General features: G+C 42.7%; 1 protein-coding gene across 3 annotated transcripts in view; it reads left to right on the top strand.

Moving 5' to 3' along the window:
- astn2 (astrotactin 2) overlaps positions 1-19,080 on the top strand; it is a 229,487-nt gene that overhangs the window by 43,033 nt on the left and 167,374 nt on the right. For 2 of the 3 annotated variants that reach the window (XM_086096391.1, XM_086096390.1), the window contains exon 2: positions 10,232-10,419. In XM_086096391.1, the coding sequence (XP_085952517.1) occupies positions 10,232-10,419 (188 nt within the window). The remainder of the gene's footprint in view (positions 1-10,231; positions 10,420-19,080) is intronic. The other variant, XM_086096392.1, reaches the window with a different exon arrangement.

Raw genomic sequence — 19,080 nt, 5'->3', positions numbered from 1 at the left:
TGTATGTACACCAACAGAGTGCCCTCAGGGTGCCAGCATTCATCCCGGTAAATGTTGGTGACGCGGGCTTGTTGCCGGGCTGACAAACTGTCACGGAGCTGTCGGCCTTGAACAATCAGCGAGCGTGTCAGTGCTATGATCACCTTTTACGTGGAGGAACGTCAGTCTGCTGGGAACCAGAGTTGTTGTGTGTGTGGGCGGGCAGGGTAGTGCGCACGCATGCATGCATGCAAACCACGGCAAGTCCAGTCGGGAGCTCGTGCCGACTGTCCATCAGAACAGTCGAGGCGGCGCCACCTCAATCTTGACAGTTTTTCCAACATGCCCTCTGATTATGCCCGACAATCCCGACTGATCCCTGATTTGATCCTGAGAGAAATGTCTAGTAAATGGTCTCCATTTGAAACCCTCCACATCCCGGTGAGACTAGGAGAAGGGCGCTTACGAAGGTCAATGTGAAATAAAAGACTTCAGCAACTCCACTCCACTAGGTTTAATGAAAACTGACCTTGGTTTGAAGTTGCAACCTGCCAAGAGTTGCCAGAGGATTTCTTTATTTTTCTGACACCTTCTGTATGATGTAGGGATAGGCAAAGTAATCAATTAGTGTTTCCCACCCCATGTTAATACTTGGGCGGGCCACCCAAGTAAATTGGCCACCACCCAAGATGTTTTCAAGAAAATGTATTAAAAATATATTTAAAAAGAAAAAAATTTAATTAACGTGTCGCGACAGGATATACCGCATATAACGTTAGTTCGCCGCCACTCACTTGTGGATCGTGAGGCTAGAGGAGACGTAGTAACAGGGCTGAGACTCACCTCCTGTCCAACCCGCCTCCCATCCCCACCGCCGGAGTCCACCCACCTATGTAGATTTCAAATCAACACTGTATTAATTGATTAAGAATATATTAATTGTGAAATTAATTTCTGATTAATTGCAACTGGCAACATGCCTGCAATAATCAGAGGCACTATTGATTCATGGGCCTACACCCATGGGGCCCGGCCGGGCACAGCCCGAAAAGGCAACGTGGGTCCCCCCTCCCATGGGCTCACCACCGGTGGAAGGGGCCAAAGGGGTCGGGTGCGCAGTGAGCTGGGTGGCAGCCAAAGGCGGGGGCCTTGGCGGTCCGACCCTCGGCTACTGAAGCTAGTTCTGGGGACATGGAATGTCACCTCTCTGACAGGGAAGGAGCCCGAGCTGATGTGCGAGGCTGAGAAGTTCCGACTAGATATAGTCGGACTCACCTCCACACACGGCTTGGGTTCTGGTACCAATCCTCTCGAGAGGGGCTGGACCCTCTTCCACTCTGGAGTTGCCCACGGTGAGAGGCGCAGAGCAGGTGTGGGCATACTCATTGCCCCCCGGCTGGGCGCCTGTGCGTTGGGGTTTACCCCGGTGAACGAGAGGGTAGCCTCCCTCCGCCTACGGGTGGGGGGACGGGTCCTGACTGTTGTTTGTGCTTATGCACCGAACAACAGCTCAGAGTACCCACCCTTTCTGGAGTCCTTGGAGGGTGTGCTGGAGAGCGCTCCCCCCGGGGACTCCCTCGTTCTGCTGGGGGACTTCAACGCTCACGTGGGTAATGATAGTGAGACCTGGAGGGGCGTGATTGGGAGGAACGGCCCCCCCGATCGAAACCCGAGCGGTGTTTTGTTGTTGGACTTCTGTGCTCGTCACGGACTGACCATAACGAACACCATGTTCAAGCACAAGGGTGTCCACATGTGCACTTGGCACCAGGACACCCTAGGCCGCAGTTCGATGATCGACTTTGTAGTCGTGTCATCGGATTTGCGGCCGTATGTGTTGGACACTCGGGTTAAGAGAGGGGCGGAGCTGTCAACTGATCACCACCTGGTGGTGTGTTGGCTCCGATGGCGGGGTAAGATGCTGGTCCGACCAGGCAGGCCCAAACGTATTGTGAGGGTCTGCTGGGAACGTCTGGCAGAATCCCCTGTCAGAAAGAGTTTCAACGCCCACCTCCGGCAGAGCTTCTCCGTTGTCCCGGGGGAGGCGGGGGACGTTGAGTCGGAATGGACCATGTTCCGTGCTTCCATTGTTGAAGCGGCCGATCGGAGCTGTGGCCGTAAGGTGGTTGGTGCCTGTCGGGGCGGCAATCCTCGAACCCGCTGGTGGACACCAGCGGTAAGGGATGCCGTCAAGCTGAAGAAGGAGTCCTATTGGGCCTTTTTGGCCTGTGGGACTCCGGAGGCTGCTGACAGGTACCGGCTGGCCAAGCGGAATGCGGCTTCGGTGGTCGCTGAGGCAAAACTCGGACATGGGAGGAGTTCGGTGAGGCCATGGAGAACGACTTCCGGACGGCTTCAAGGAAATTCTGGTCCACCATCCGGCGTCTCAGGAGGGGAAAGCAGTGCACCATTAACACTGTGTATAGTGGAGATGGGGTGCTGTTGACCTCGACTTGGGACATCGTGAATCGGTGGGGAGAATACTTCGAAGACCTCCTCAATTCCACCAACACGCCTTCCTTTGAGGAAGCAGGGTCTGGGGACTCTGAGGTGGGCCCCCCTATCTCTGGGGTCGAAGTCACTGAAGTGGTTGGAAAGCTTCTCGGTGGCAGGGCCTCGGGGGTGGATGAGGTTCGCCCGGAGTTCCTAAAGGCTCTGGATGTAGTGGGGCTGTCGTGGTTGACACGTCTCTACAACATCGCGTGGACATCAGGGACAGTGCCTCTGGATTGGCAGACCGGGGTGGTGGTTCCTCTTTTTAAGAAGGGGGACCGGAGGGTGTGTTCCAACTTTAGAGGGATCACACTCCTCAGCCTCCCAGGTAAGGTCTATTCGGGGGTGCTGCAGAGGAGGATCCGTCGGGAAGTTGAATCTCGGATTCAGGAGGAGCAGTGTGGTTTTCGTCCCGGCCGTGGAACAGTGGACTAGCTCTACACCCTCGGCAGGATCCTTGAGGGTGCGTGGGAGTTCGCCCAACCAGTCCACATGTGTTTTGTGGACATGGAGAAAGCGTTTGACCGTGTCCCTCGGGGAGTCCTGTGGGGGGTGCTTCGGGAGTATGGGGTACCGGGCCCCCTGATACGGGCTATTCGGTCCCTGTACAACCGATGTCAGAGTTTGGTCCGCATTGCCGGCAGTAAGTCGAATTCGTTTCCTGTGAGGGTCGGACTCCGTCAAGGTTGCCCTTTGTCACCGATTCTGTTCGTAATTTTTATGGACAGAATTTCTAGGCGCAGCCGGAGTGTCGAGGGGGTCCGGTTTGGTGGCCTCAACATCGCATATCTGCTTTTTGCAGATGATGTGGTGCTGCTGGCTTCTTCAAGCCGTGATCTCCAGCTCTCACTGGAGCGGTTTGCAGCCGAGTGTGAAGCGGTTGGGATGAGGATCAGCACCTCCAAATCCGAGACCATGGTCCTCAGTCGGAAAAGGGTGGAGTGCTCTCTGCGGGTCGGGGATGAGGTCCTGCCCCAAGTGGAGGAGTTCAAGTATCTTGGGGTCTTGTTCACGAGTGAGGGTAGGTTAGAGCGGGAGATCGACAGACGGATCGGTGCAGCGTCTGCAGTGATGCGGACGCTGTATCGGTCCGTTGTGGTGAAGAAGGAGCTGAGCCGAAAGGCAAAGCTCTCGATTTATCGGTCGATCTACGTTCCTGTCCTCACCTATGGTCACGAGCTGTGGGTCATGACCGAAAGAACGAGATCCCGGATACAAGCGGCCGAAATGAGTTTCCTCCGCAGGGTGTCCGGGCTCTCCCTTAGAGATAGGGTGAGAAGCTCGGTCATTCGGGAGGGACTCAGCGTCGAGCCGCTACTCCTCCACGTTGAGAGGAACCAGTTGAGGTGGCTGGGGCATCTGGTTCGGATGCCTCCTGGGCGCCTCCTTGGGGAGGTGTTCCGGGCATGTTCTACCGGCAGGAGGCCCCGGGGACGACCCAGGACACGCTGGAGAGACTACGTCTCACGGCTGGCTTGGGAACGCCTTGGGATCCCATCGGAGGAGCTGGCTGAAGTGGCTGAGGAGAGGGAAGTCTGGGCTTCCCTGCTAAAGCTGCTGCCCCCGCGACCCGACCCCGGATAAGCGGAATTGAAGACGGAACAGAACGGAACGGAACTATTGATTCACGCTTAAATAGTTTGCTGCCGAAAGACCAAAAAAAAAGGGGGGAAAAAAGCACATTTTGTAAAAATATTAATATAGATGTTCGATACCACTTTTTTTCCATACTGATACCAGTAGTAGTACTCAGGTCTAAAGTACTAACATATATGTATACCAATTATTGACACCACTGGGGCTCTTGATATATAAAATGTCCCTCCAAAAAAACAGGGACAGCAAATTTGAGCATTTTCCCTTGAAATTGCATGAAATTGCGAGTACTGATACCTTGAAATAAGGCTGGGTATCAGCCCGATAGCATTACCAGGTATCGTACTCGCCCATTGCTAATATTAATTTTGTTAGATTTATTGTGTTAAAAAGGTAAATTTTAGGAAATACAACTTACATAAATAAACGTTAAAAAAAAGCCAATTCAAATGATTGTTAATGAGCATCATTGTTAATTAGTTATTACTTGAAGCATCTTGTTCATTCACTGAAATTTGCTGTCTAAAGAACAATATGACGTTAGCTACTGTATGAATATCAATAATATAGTTACAGTATAATGTTTTTCCCATGGGTTTGCTATATGTTTGCTTACTTGCAACCTGTCATTTGTGTTTCATTTGCTGTGAGTTGGGCTTGTCCTGTAGAACAACTTCAACTTTTGGCTCTAATAATAATAGAAACCCTTGCAATGCTAAATGTTAGCATGCTAACAACGTGTGGAGGCATAATGTCAATTTAGAAAAATCTTGTTTAGTACAGTTGGACATTTACTGTCGAAGGTTTATAGTGCGTTTTAGGTTTACCCAAAACGTTTTTTATAGCAATGTAGCCTGAGTAAAGAAAATACTAGAGCCAGTCAATTAGGATAAAAAAAAAATGGTGCTAACTCATTTTTCAAACAGCAGAGACACATGCAGCAACTGCTTCCATTGTCCTTTAAAACAAAGTGAAAGGAATATATGTAAAAAGCTTGGACACAATCCTTCATAAAGCCTTCTTAGTGCTGCTAAGTCCTCAGTGTGGGCACGGGAGATATTCCTGAGTCAAACACATTTTGTCAGCATAACTCAAATTTGAAAAGCTGATCTCATAATCCCTCACTGCATCTTACTGCACTCTTTATTCTTTACTTTTAAAAGTCTTTTTAAGTTCAGAGCAAAATTGAAGCTTTTTTTCCCCCCGGCAACGATAAGGAAAACAATTACAAAAACAAACACAGTGTTTGTCACTATAATGCAGGCATACATTTTCTTATACAATTCATGATCAAATATAAATATATACCAAGATGACAACTTCAGTACAGAAATAACTTAGGCAGCTCATTTAGGATTTAATATCATACCCTGTAGGGAGATAGGATTTCAAATTAAAATGGACAAATACCAACATGGCAACTTGTATACAGAAAGTGCTTACTTAATGTAATGTAAAATAATACACACATAATTAAAATACTTAAGGGCCAAATTAAATGCTAATATGCTAGCAAGATAGCAATTTGAGTAGTACTCAGTCATATATTGTGTCCCTTATCTGCTCGTTAAAGTCATTTGTGTAATTGCAGGAAATATGCATCACATTTGTGCTTTTGTCTTTGTTTTTATTTTTATTTTTTTAAATGCTGCCATCTGTGTTTTGGTATTTTGGGGCATGTAGGAGGAGATGTGCACCCACATACAGAGCTGTTCACGATTAAGCAGAACTTTTGGATTCACACAGCTGGACATTTTATTTTGAAAGGTTTCAAAAAATATATACTCCCAAGTCAGAACAGTGACACATTTATAATGTCAAAGCAGCCGTTGTCATTTTTCATGTTATTATTGAAGTTAAAAGGTTGTTAGTTATTTTTGCATTTGATTTAGTTAAGGCTGCTCTCAGATGCTCCAATCGACTAAAATGTGTCACTTAGCCACCTTCATGAAATCTATGCACTCTTGGTGGGATCAAATCTTGCCTAGACTGCATGCTCCCAAAGACTCAAACGCATTTCCTCTCGCACATTCCAGAGGCTGTAGTAAGTCCAGCGCCCCCATGAGGGTGATTCATCATATTGCTCGCTCAGACCACTTTGATAACTGTCACCGTCCGATTCGGCTGACACACTCTGACAGGCCTCTCACCGACACCAACGGCTGTAATGTGTCTACTAGATCACACAGACAGCCGAAGGTCAACATTATTTCAAATAAATTGGTGAAAAACGATACAGAGCATTTTGGCATGCTTATTTATTAAAAACTGAATGCAAGAACACAAGCTCCTTCAAAGTAGCTTGTTAGATGAGGCCATCACCGACTATCCAATCTATTGAAACAACTTGTTTATTTACTTTACAGATTGGATAAACCAGGCCCACAAATACCTCAAATTTACTCTATACATTATAACTGATCTCCGATTTTGCATGAACTCTGCAGATCCGATTCATCAGATCTGTGTAAAGTCTACGCATATTTTCAGTTCATTTGCACCAATATGTCATTTTTCTCTCCCGCTTGTCAAATAGGGTCCTGGAAATTCAAACCCAGATCTCCTGACTTTTAAGCATGCATGCTGATCCACCCTTTAGCTCATTATGAATGAAATCTCATTCCCTGGCAAACCATGAATTATCAATGATCGACATGCCAACCAAGTATTCCAAGAAAAGTTCACTAATGGGTTCCTGTGGCTTGTCCTTGGACTCAATCTGGTTTACACACGCACACACACACATACACGTTAATAATGGTCCTGCTAATGAATTACAAGCAGGCCTTGAGGCCACGCATACCTTTTATCCTGGTGAAGTCTGGCTTGGAGCCCAGCGACAGGACTCAAAAATACAAGGACACGCTCACACACACACACACACACACACACACACACACACCTATTTTATTTGTAAATGGCACTCTTAGTGAACTTCAGCCATCTCATGTATAAACATAGAGTAGATAATACACAGCTAGAAATTTGGCTGACTGGATTTGTTACATTTGAATCTCCTGCTTTTTTTCACAGGCAAATTATTTTTAATTTGGATCCAAATGACAAGTTATTTAAAGCCAGCCGCGCTACATTCCGCAGCGGATTTGACAAGAGTGTTAAAGTTATAAGGCACAGGCACATCTCACTGGCATAAAATGCTTATCTTAATGTGGGCTGGGTGAAGGACTGATCGGCGTGCCGTCATTCCCCACTAAGCACAGAAAAAAGAATCAGCTTTACCTGTGGGGGTTTTGGGTTTTGATGTCTTCACACGCCACAAAATTTGATCATACGCTGTAGTCAGCAAAAGCGCAGAACGTCTAGCAGGCTTATTACGGTGGTAGAAATTTCACCTTCTGAACATTACATGTAATGAAAGATGAATTAATGCTAAAATATCCGTCCAGGATATTTGTATTTAACACATACGAAATCTAAAGATAACTTTTCTATTTTTGGAGGGATTACAATTTACAAAATTGACAATTAAAAAATAAAATTCAAAGAAGGAATGGTAGGTGGAGGCTAACATTTACCTGAATATTTTCCGTCTTTGGATTTATCATCAGAAGCCCATTCAAACTCTCTGTAAAAGCCACCATTTTCCAACTGTTTTTCAGGTGTCGTTATAATAATGGACACAAATCAGAAGTATAAAATCTACCCGGAGACAGGGAGTACACATTTTGAGTTGAGGAGAAGGGAGGTAATATCACAAGCCCGATTTACACCGCCTGTAAAATGTTCAATGCTTTTCCTGTGATGCTCCTCTGTTTAAACAGCACAGACACGAAATGGATTTGGAGTGGACCCGGAGATTTTTTGCCTCTGAGATAATATCAGAGATTACATGGTGCCCGTGTATAAAATCCATGTAATAGAACTTGTAAAATACAATATTTCATCTATTTTGTCTTAGGGGCAATGATAACGAATGTTTTCAACACTACTTGTAACCAATGACGCCTGTCTGCATTTTTTATATACTGCTGAAAATTCACCCTAACCCAAAATGGGGGATAAAGTCAACCAGGGAAGCTTAACACTCCCATCGCCTGTCCTTTTGCAATTGTTGTTGTTAGACAAGTATTCTATACATTACAACAGACCCTAGTTTAGCCACGGCAAAATGTCCAACCTATGCTGAGCTCTGTGTAAGAGGCATAAGCTAATAAAGGATACATGATGTTTTGGATGATTTTTTTAAATCAACAAATATGTTTGGATTGGTATAATCAATCTGAGTAGTTGGAACTCCTGTTTCCATGCCAGTGTTGTGCTAAGCAGAACACCGCGGCCATTTATTTATTTTGCCAGAATTGCTCCAAGATACCATTAATCCACACAATTGACTGCTGTCCTTCTGATTGTAATAGATAGGCTTGGTCATTTGCTGACATGACCGACTCCCACCATGCACCCTGCCTGCGCCTCAAGGTAGAGCTCGGCTTAGCCTCTCCTGACGCAGTAGCCTAGAGTCAGAAGGTTAATAACCAGCCGCATTCGGCGACATTTGTCATTTGCCACCTGCCCCGCTGATGGATGTCACAGATGTCTGCTCCCTTGTCACCCGCATGACAGAATACCGCATCATGCACCAACACATTGCGTTGTCTCCCAACTAAGGCCCTGCTTGCTGCTGCTCCTCTACCTCTTTGCCCTTTTAGAAATCTTGAGATTCAAGTAAGATTAGTGAGATTTAGTCTTTTGTTTGCCATTGTCTGAACCATACAATTCAGTAAGTAACTGTTGTTACGGTTTTGAGGCGTAGTGGGATATGTGGACCCAAATGCAAGGAGAGTCAGTGATCAAACAGAAGTAATGAGTAAACGTAGGGTGGTTTATTGACAAGAAAAGTGGGTAGGAAATCCAAGACTTTGACTAAACTAGACTTGACTGAACCGAACGTGATGTGACAGAACTGGACGTGACTGGATTGAACCGAGCGTGGTGTGACAGGACCGGACTTGCCTCAACGGGGAGTGACTTGGCTTGACTTGACTGCCTGTGGAGTGGCTGTAGCTTGGCAATAGCTTGAAGACGTGGCTAGGGGTACTTGAGGATCGGGGCTGAGAACCATTGACCAACAATGCACCCACACTGACTGAACAAACCCTACAAACTAATTACACCCCCGCTAATTACTTGACCAGACAACTGGGGAAGACACAATTGGCTGAGGGCACTGATTGGTTGACCACACGGGGAGTGGAAAACACACACAGCTGGACTAGGAACACATACAAAACACTAACCACAGACAAAAGACAACAATCAAACTCAAAAACAAACAAAATCCCAACCCCGCAGAACCGAAACATTACAACTGATAATTTATTTATTAAAATGTGGTACTGTAAATTCCACATGTCCAAGCATCACGGTTTAAGTATGACTTGTTAACGCTCACTCCTAACCACCGAGCCAAAATCCGCTTTGCAACAACCTCAAATTAAACTTTTTGGTGAGAGATTTGTCAATATGCCCTCATATCACCGCGAGATATTCTTTTTTTCCCATGGACACTTCTTTTCCTGAACAATATTCTTTCAAAACCGACAAAGCATTCCATGCTTTGGCAGTGATGTTCACTAGTACGTCTTGATTAATGCTTTTAAAAGGTTCCAGTCCTTTTCCGATATCTGCGTAAAGACACCGGCCCAACGCTAATTATTTTTTATACGATCTTCAATTGTGCAGTGATTAATGCAGATAAGGACGACGACACTGATGCAGAGATGGCGTGCCTGCAACTGCAGCAGACAGGCAATTAATTGAGCCTGATTTGGCAATTGTCATCCTATTAGGGGATAATCTTCCATCAAGAACATCAGATATGATATGAAGATAAATGTGATTCATATTTTTACATTTGAACCATTTTTTGATTTACTCAAACACAGATAAATCTCTGACTAATACAGACTACGGAATCTTTATCACCATGCAGATTTTTCGCATGGCGACGTTTGACGATAATTCCTCCTGAACCAGTGTTTATGACTGTTCTAATCAGATTATTCGGCTACTGCGATGTTCTGAGTTTGAACGTAGCGTTGGAAAATACCACGTCACATCACTAAACTACTCTAATGAGCCCAGTTGAATGTCAATTTCTAAACACCTGCCTTTTGTTTTTTGTATGCGCTCTGTCACTTTGCAGAGATTTCAGGGACGGGGCAAGACATTTCCCAGGTGCACTGGAAGCAGCAGTGGCTGGAGAACGGGACACTTTGCTTCCATGTGTCCATGACTGAGTCGGAGGCGGTGGCCCAGACTACGCAGGCCTCTGCGCGGGAACCAGTGCAAGTCAAGCACGACCACTTGCATCTGCTGCACATCTCGGTAATGGTAAGTAGGAAAAAGTTGCATATTATTCCATATACCGTAGTTATTTGTTTAGGGGAAAGGAAGGAAATAAATAGGAAGGAACACACTAAAATGAATCAATAAAAATATAACTTTACTCAATGCTTTAACTACAGACATGACATTACATAAAACATGGTAACATTTCTTATATGGATATTTTGAAATTACCCTTTGTACTTGAAATGACAAAATATTTTTTTGGTTCAGTAACTTTTGGTGCATAAAGTGAATTGTCTCCATGGATTTGACTACAGTATTATTCACTGCCTGTGTTGCACTTTTTTAGGGTAATTTTATCCATAGGACAATTTTATATTTTTCACATTTCTAATTTCTAGTTCATGCTTGTAAATCGGTCACAAGTGGGCGGCCGATATTGGTATCGGCCACTGTTGGAAGTACTGATATCTTAAAATAAGGAATGTATTGGCCCGATACCTGGTATCAATACTCACCCATGCATAATAATAATAATAATAGTTCTACTACTACAAACTATAAACAAATATCTAGAACGATGATGATGAATTTTTAATAATTTCCACAAACAAGATTTAGTTGCTAGAATGATTTAGCACAACATTTCGGTACTGCTGCTACTACTACAACAATAATAATAAAAATCCCTGCGACCCTTGTGAGGAATAAGCGGTTAAGAGAATGGATGGATGGATAATAAAAATAACAGCAGCAACAACAATAATATTAAACAAAGACAACTAAGAAATGAAGCTTCCTTTTGTCAAAAATGAGATGTGTGAATTCCAGAAACACAGACAAATAAATGTTTACAAAAGATTATTTTGAAAAGTTTAAACAGAAAATGCTTACCAAACGGCAAGGGGCGAAAATAGACAGAAAGCACACGTACAAACATGGAAACAATAACTAACAAAATGTCCTTGCAAAAAAAGAGCAAGGAAAATTAGGCTACAAAATGCACTTGTAAAAAATACGAGGAAACAAGACAAGGTCAAGTGAAGTGTCAAGACGAACAGTTGCAACACAGAGGTGAGCAAGCCAATAGTCTGACAACTAACAAGCTGGTTCAGCTGCCTTTTAAAGCAGCCTGATTGCTAACAAGCAGCAGGTGTGTCTCAGGTAGATCTGCCCCCCCCCCCCTACAAAACAAAACAAAAAACATAAGACCAGAGAGCTGACATGACACCTATGGCCAGAACTATCCTAGTTCATCATCATATCAAATCCTTTCATCTTGAAATATTGCCCTGACATTCATATTTTATTATAAACCATGAAAACATTGATTATCCCGATAAACTGTAGTGTCAAAACCCTTTTCAGTCACCAAAATGTCAATTGAAGTACAAATCAAATTGTCAATGTTGTCACTTCATCCCGTGTTCAGGCTGGCCCTGTAGCGTGACCTGTGGGGGGAGGGGGGGGGGGCTAAAGTGCGAGAAACAGGAGGATGGTGGGAGTGAAGGAAGAGAGTTGGAGAGAAAGATTGCATGACTGACAGTTGACTGTCTAGAAAAATAGAGTCCTCACACTGCAGTCAGGTCCTGAACTGACAGTAGCAGGCATAATGATGTTCACTCGAATCGCCAGAGGACACCTTCGGGCTGCTGGGCCAAACAGCCACACTTTACAATTCCGACTGCCTCTGTGTGATTCTTCAATGGGTTTCAGTCCCAATTCCTGCATTGGAATTCCGACACTCTGGAACAGTCGTCGTCTTTAAAGATGGGACTTTGAATAACTCATTTCTATTTCCTCAATGCTTTAAATCCTGTCGCACCAATAACACTAAATCTTTGTGAATATGAAGTATTATTTAGCTGTGCTTTATTTAAACTTGCACAATTTGTTTTTCATGTTGGGAAAACAATATACTGTATAAATGCCCGCTGTGCTTATTGACACCCACAAAGTGGAGAAGTTGGTGATATACGTCATTTTGGGATGGTGCAGGATGGAGGGAAAATTCCTTCTGACGCACTCCGGCAGCTAACAAGCTAACATAGTATAGCATCTTTGGTACTAATGACCAAACTTGTGTCATGTTGTTGTTGTGACCTTTGTCTTGTGCCTCAGGGGTCACCACAGTGAGTCACACTCGATTTGTTTTGGCACAGAATTTATGCTTGATGCCCTCCCTAAAACAATCCACTTTTTCTTTTTCTTTTTTCTGGGCTTGGGACCGGCAGTGGCTGGTTGTTTGGGTTCTGGCTGGAATTCAAACCCGTGGCCTCTGCACGAAATGCAGCTGTATGTTCCATTACATTACCAGAGCACTTGACATGTAAACACGACCAATTCAATTTTAAGTCAAACTCCGTTTGACTCCTGACAGCCGTTTAATATCAGCATTTTGAAGCCAAAAATCGAACTATAAAAAATCAGGTACTTTTTTTTTCTTTCTTTCTGTTAGATTGAAAAGCAAATTTAGAGTTGCCCATGTGTGAAGTACATGTGGTTCAAATTTAGTAGTGATTGGACAAAATCTGCAGGCGCCCCAGAAACGACCAAATCTTCCCTAAAATGGCCACTTCAAACCAAAACGACTTCCTATGTCTTTTTAGCTATGTGTTCTTAAAAAATGTTGTGCCTCCCCATTAGTCATGCCAACTAAATTTCATGTTCCTAAAGGAACAGGCCCAATTTTGTGTTCTCTACTAGCTGTCACATGGAGTTTTTCCGTAGAAGAATGTGTTCGGAATGAATGGTAGTTTATTATAAGAACAATAATGATTACAAAATATGAATCTAACTTGTTCATACATTTAGTTAGTCATGGTAAAAGTTGAGTTTTTTGTCCGGGGTGTATAAATTAAAAAATTGTTTAATGTTTTTGTGATTGTCTGAACTGGCTGTTACAGAATTGACAGATTAGCAGCATTCTGTACCTCATGTAATTTGTTATTTGATGATTCATAATATTTGAGTCATTTTACGCATCGACAGAGAGCAGAGAATGACAAGTAATGTAATTTCTAAAAAAAGCAATCAGTTAATTTCTGGAAGGAAGTCAGACCTGCACTTTTGATCCGGGTAATCAAAATCCACCCTCAATTCCTAAGATTCAAAAATTCGGAAAATGAAGATTTTAGTCATTCGTGTGTGTGGGCTGTGGGGGCTTTGAGTTCACTGGGAGGTCAGGATTTATGTTGCCCAAATATACAATAAAATAGTATTTCCTTTACTACATTACTAAACATCTTCTGAGGTTTCATACGATCTACCGGAACTTTATACTTATACTTTATACTCACTACCCACAAAGAAACACTGGCCGATCATAGCACAGCACAGAACAGAAGAGAACAGCTGTCCCATTCTTTCCCGGCGGCACTCTATTTAATTATTATTTGTAATTAAATGTTGAATACATTTGTTTTTGAAGGAAATAAAGAAGCTCTTATCAACTTATTACTACCTCTGTGGAGCTCAATGCTACAGGCTGAATTATGATTTTCTTTTAAAGCTAAATTAAAAACAATACATATTACAAAAGATGAATACATTTCACTTTGTGATAACAACTATAATTCCTTTTCAAGACCTGTTACCTTTCTGTGGAGTTAAATTCTACAAAATACATTTTTATCCTCAGTGGCTTGAAATGTGGCTGCTCTGGTCGCCGGGAACATAATGGAGAAGTAGCTTCAGATTCAAATTAATTACATTGTTTTCATACCTTATTTTTGTAGCGTAGATGCAAACATGCTCCGACCTTCCTAAGTGAACCCACCAGAATGAGCCAGGGCAACATACTGACATCTGTGGTAGCTCTTGTGCAAAACTGAAGTGGGCCGTTGAGCCTCCAGGACTCGGCAACAGCTACCCTTGTGACCCAATGTAAAACTGAAAACGTTGCTGGTTTTATGACTGTGTTTTGGGTTGTGTCATTGTGTATGGTCCTGTAGTTGTCCCTTGTGATGATGGTGTCAGTTGCTATGGTCCTGTATTAGTCACTCTTATTTTGTAGTTTCTAAGCAGTTGCTATGCTCCTTATGATGATGATGATGAGGATGTCAGTTTCAATGCATTTGAGATGGTCCTGTTTTGGTCACTCTTATTTTGTGTAGTAACTCTTATTTTGTAGTTTTTATGCAGTTGGTATGTTCCTTATGCTGATGATAATGATGGTATCAGTTTCTATGCCGTGTATTAGTCCCTCTTACTTTGTCTAATCACTCTTATTTTGTAGCTGCTATGCAATTGATTTGTTCCTTATAGTGTTGATGATGATAATGATGATATCAGTTGCTATGGTCCTGTATTAGTCACTCTTACTTTGGCCAATCACTTTTATTTTGCAGTTGCTATGCAGTCGCTATGGTCCTGTATTAGTCACTCTTATTTGATGTAGTCACGCTTAGTTTCTAGTTGATATACAGTTGCTATGTGCCTTAGGCTGCTGCTGATGTCAGTTGTTACGCAGTTGCTATGGTCCTGTATTTGGTCACTCTTTTTTGTGTAGGTACTCTTAATTGGGAGTGTGCTTATGCCTTATGATGATGATGATGTCATTTATGCATTCGCTATGATCCTGTTGTATTTTGTCTAATCACTGTTATTTTGTAGTTGCTATGCAGTTGCTATGTCCCTTACAATGATGATGTTTTAGTTGCTATGCAGCTGCTAAGGTCCTGTATTAGTCACTCTAATTTTGTCTGGCCAGTCTTATTTTGCTGTATATGCCTTTATTCTGTCATATACAAACATTGTTTGCCCTAGCGTGAGTTATCTTTCTTCCACGCAAGCGTTTCTTCAATATATTTGTGTTCCATGTGTTCTGCCTCCAGCCTAACTCTGTTGTTACTTTGTGTTTTTGTGTAAAAAAGACTGTTTCCCAACTCCCGTGTCTTGTCTGCGTTTGGATCCAAATCTTGCACCTCACGTGACAGTTGGACTTGAAAACAGATAGGAAATTGGCCAAACTTCCATGTCTCTCTACGTTTTGACCAAACTGGGCTAACGTAGCCTCTGGGGACATAGTGTAAATTTAGCTAGGTGTTTTAAGTTGCCCACCCCTGAACAAAAGCAAACTCGACGATCGTACCAGTTTTTAAATCATCCTGCCTCACTTGCTCCAGCTGGCCATAGGCCCACGGCCGTGTTTTACTCTCGAGCGTGCGCACTACGTAAGGATGAGAGACTATTCTCAGCCAAGCACGTCCTACATGGCTGAAATGGCCTTCTTATAATTAAACAGTCATGGGTGATGTATGGCCGTCCGGTCATCGAGGAAGAGGAAAACTGTGGAATCGGCGGACTGAAGAGATGAATGTTCGGCGTGCTACTTTTTTAATTGCTCCCAGCTTTAATTGTTTCAGTCACCTCTGTACACATGCAGTTTATTGCACCATACGTTTAATTAAAAGTCCACGCTGGCCCCTTTCCTTCAATATGACATTAAAGCTTCTAGATGAAGAATTATTGGACATGTGATTAGAGCTTATTGTTCTAATATGGCACATTAATATGCTCTTTGTTCAAGGGAAGCTTTCATTTTGAGGCACCGGGGTTAAGTGGATCGAGTCATAGGCTCAATATGCCAAATATAAGCTTTTAGTTTTTACAATTAATGAATTTTTTCTTCAACAATATCTTTGTCAGGATTAAAAAGTTAGCTGCTAGACTACTACTACACTCCCCTCCAAAATAATTAGAACAGTGCCTTTGCTTTTGGTTCATACTGAAAACATCTGGGTTTAGGCTGGATGATTATAGAATATTATAATAATTACAATAATTTCTTCATAGAGATTCATGCTTAATGAAATTACTATTCAAAGGACTTCAAAACGTAATATTTAAATAATAAAACTCAACTACTCAAAACTCTATCTGCTAACATGTCATTGTAATTTTCTGTTGACTTTAGCATTAGCGCTAGCGATTATTTAAAATCAAAGCGTGTCTTGTATTTAAACAATTGTTTTTGTTGTGCCATGGACAGAAGAATCACATCCATGTCACGCTTACGTTTAACATGCTGCTTTCAGGGTGCTAAAGTAAAAGCAAAACATTAGAGAAGTTAATTATTTGGTAAATAAACTAAGGTGGTTGGGAAACTCAAGTTTTTGCAACTTTTGGCTTTTGAGCATTCACATTTTTACCATTTACAACCTCTCAAAAATAACATTTATAACCACATTTCACTCTCAACTCTTCTTTAAACAATACAGCAGTGCTCAAATTGCTTGGAAAATTAAAACTGAACAAGCCATTTTTGTTATGTTACCTTGGTTTTCTTTGTAGTGTGTTCATATAGTTGAAACAACCAATGGACCGAAGATGGTATGGCAACTACTCCAGGCAACACATTATTCTGCTTAATCTGATGGTTTTGTAATATCAATACACATTTTTTTGTTTGCTTTTCTATTATTTCCTATGAGATTATTTCACCAACAAATTACTTTTGACCTTCACTTCACTTTACCATAACTTCAGTACAATTGTCATTACTGGACAATCTATCAGTGGTGTTTTGTGGTTGTCATATGCATGGGAACTATTGCACTTTTCCTTTTAATGGCCTGGCGGCTCATTATTTATACTGCCTAAGTAGCGTTATATGAGTTACGATTAAAGTTTTTGCGGCTCTCGTAAAGGCTCCGTGACTATGACGCGCTATTGTTTATGCCATCAATCTCACTTGCGCTTGTTAAATTGCTATTGGGTTTAATCATCCGCTTGCAGTGGAGGCTTTTTGCTTGAGTGATGGCCCCAAAAGCAGTCACCTTCACTTAGCTAACACGACTCTCTACGATTTCTCGTCAACACTCGGAGCGGTCATGGTTAGTCCACTCGCGATTATTGGCGCCAATATGCCAACGTGTCTTGGCAGATGTGAGTGGATACTTTCTAACCAGTGATGAAAGCTAGTGGGAACATGCAGTTGTTTACAATTTGTTTTATCCAAATGCTGTCCTACTACAAAAGTGAATGCTGCCTATAGGGAATAAAAAACCCTAGAACCAGGCACATCCAGAATATGGCCTATTTACATCACATCGTCCATTTTTTGGTGGCATGGAGCATGTATTAAAATGAACCCTGGACAGGGGCCCCTCCGATTGGTTGGCGACCAGTTCAGGGAGTACCCCGCCTGCCGCCCATTGACACCTGGGATAGGCTCCAGCATGCCCGCAACCCTTGTGAGGATAAGTGGTTCGGAAAATGGATGGATGGACACGGGCCCTGTCGTTTGCCTGTATTTTACTACTTCATCTACAATGGTTGACACAGCAGGAGAAGATACAAAGAAGAAATTGTTCTCATCTTTCACTTCCTTACTTCCTACCAATCATACATTTGCGCCTTGAAATCACATTTGTTTTTTTGCACTTTCTGCTCTGTGTCAAGGACAGCTTCTCACAGGTTGTTTTTCTTTTGCTTCGTAATGTGGAGATGCAATTCTACTGTTGCCTAGTACCGGAGGGTTCTATTCTAGTGCAAAACTGTACCGCTTTCCACACATGTTTTTCCTTTCTTGGGGCATACAAGATTGTTAAACGTTGTTAAGCAAAATGCTTGGAAATACTTGTGATAGTAGTAAATAGTACACAATTACAGTAAATTACAATAAAACAACTTTTTAACAGCCTTTGCTCAATCTTGTGAGTGGCTTAGTGATCGGTTTATTTAAACTCGTTAATCAGTGATCAGCCTCAAACCTGGTCCTAGAAAGCCACAGTCCTGCGTGTTCTAGATGTCTCCCTCCTCCAACACAGGTGATTCAACTGCTCATCAGCAATCTCTGAAGAAGCCTCACCTGTGATGGAGGAGGTAGACATCCCAAACGCGCAGGAATGCGGCTCTCGAGGACCAGGGTTGCCTACTCCCACTTAAGTGGAATTAAAATAATAGCATTTATGGTATGTACAGATTTGTCTTTTTTTTCATGCAAAATCAAACATCCTATTTACAAAATCACAAATAAATGTTGTGAAAAGGAAAACAAAATGGGCCATTTTTATTTAGTTTGACAGGTCGGCTATTCAAATCAAAATATTTTGATGTTCGGACCTTAAACCCTGGAAAAACCTTTGCTACTGGACCCCTTTATATTTTAATTGAAGATATATGGAAAATATAGAGAGTTTTATTCACAAAATTGCTTCCAAAAAGTGCTCATTCTACAACTTCATTTTTTTGCAAGGCGTTCTTTTCAAGTTGTAAGATCTCGAATGTGATGAATTGATGAAAGTACCTCTTCGGGCCTCTTTGCGCTTCTAATGCAAAGTCACACTTAATGTGCTCCCCTTTCTTCAATACAATGTGTGGCATTACAGTGGCCCTTTCATTCACTGGGACACGAAATGTGCCTCATTGCAGGAGCGCCGTCTTTTGGGTTCAGCTTGGAAGTCACAGTGGCTATTTCGGGGAAAAGACGATTTGTCTGTCATTGCAGATACTCGAAAGGCATCTGGGTAATTGAACCGCTTTCATCTGAAAATATATAAATTTTACAGACGTTGTCCCCATATGTTGGTGATTATCTTGTGTCATTTACACTGTAGCTTATCCTGCTTTCAGAATTTAGTAGAATTTCCGAAAAAGAAACAGACCCTTTCACAATGCCCGACTTCCCAACTGCTTTGAAATTATAGCAATCTATAGCATGCTTTATAGCGAATATGGCATTCATTTTGGTTTGATGGG

This window comes from Leptonotus elevatus, chromosome 15, assembly GCF_054856555.1.
Source record: "Leptonotus elevatus isolate MCC_2025b chromosome 15, RoL_Lele_1.0, whole genome shotgun sequence".
NCBI lineage: Eukaryota > Metazoa > Chordata > Actinopteri > Syngnathiformes > Syngnathidae > Leptonotus > Leptonotus elevatus.
This window is presented reverse-complemented; position numbering and strand designations above follow the sequence as displayed.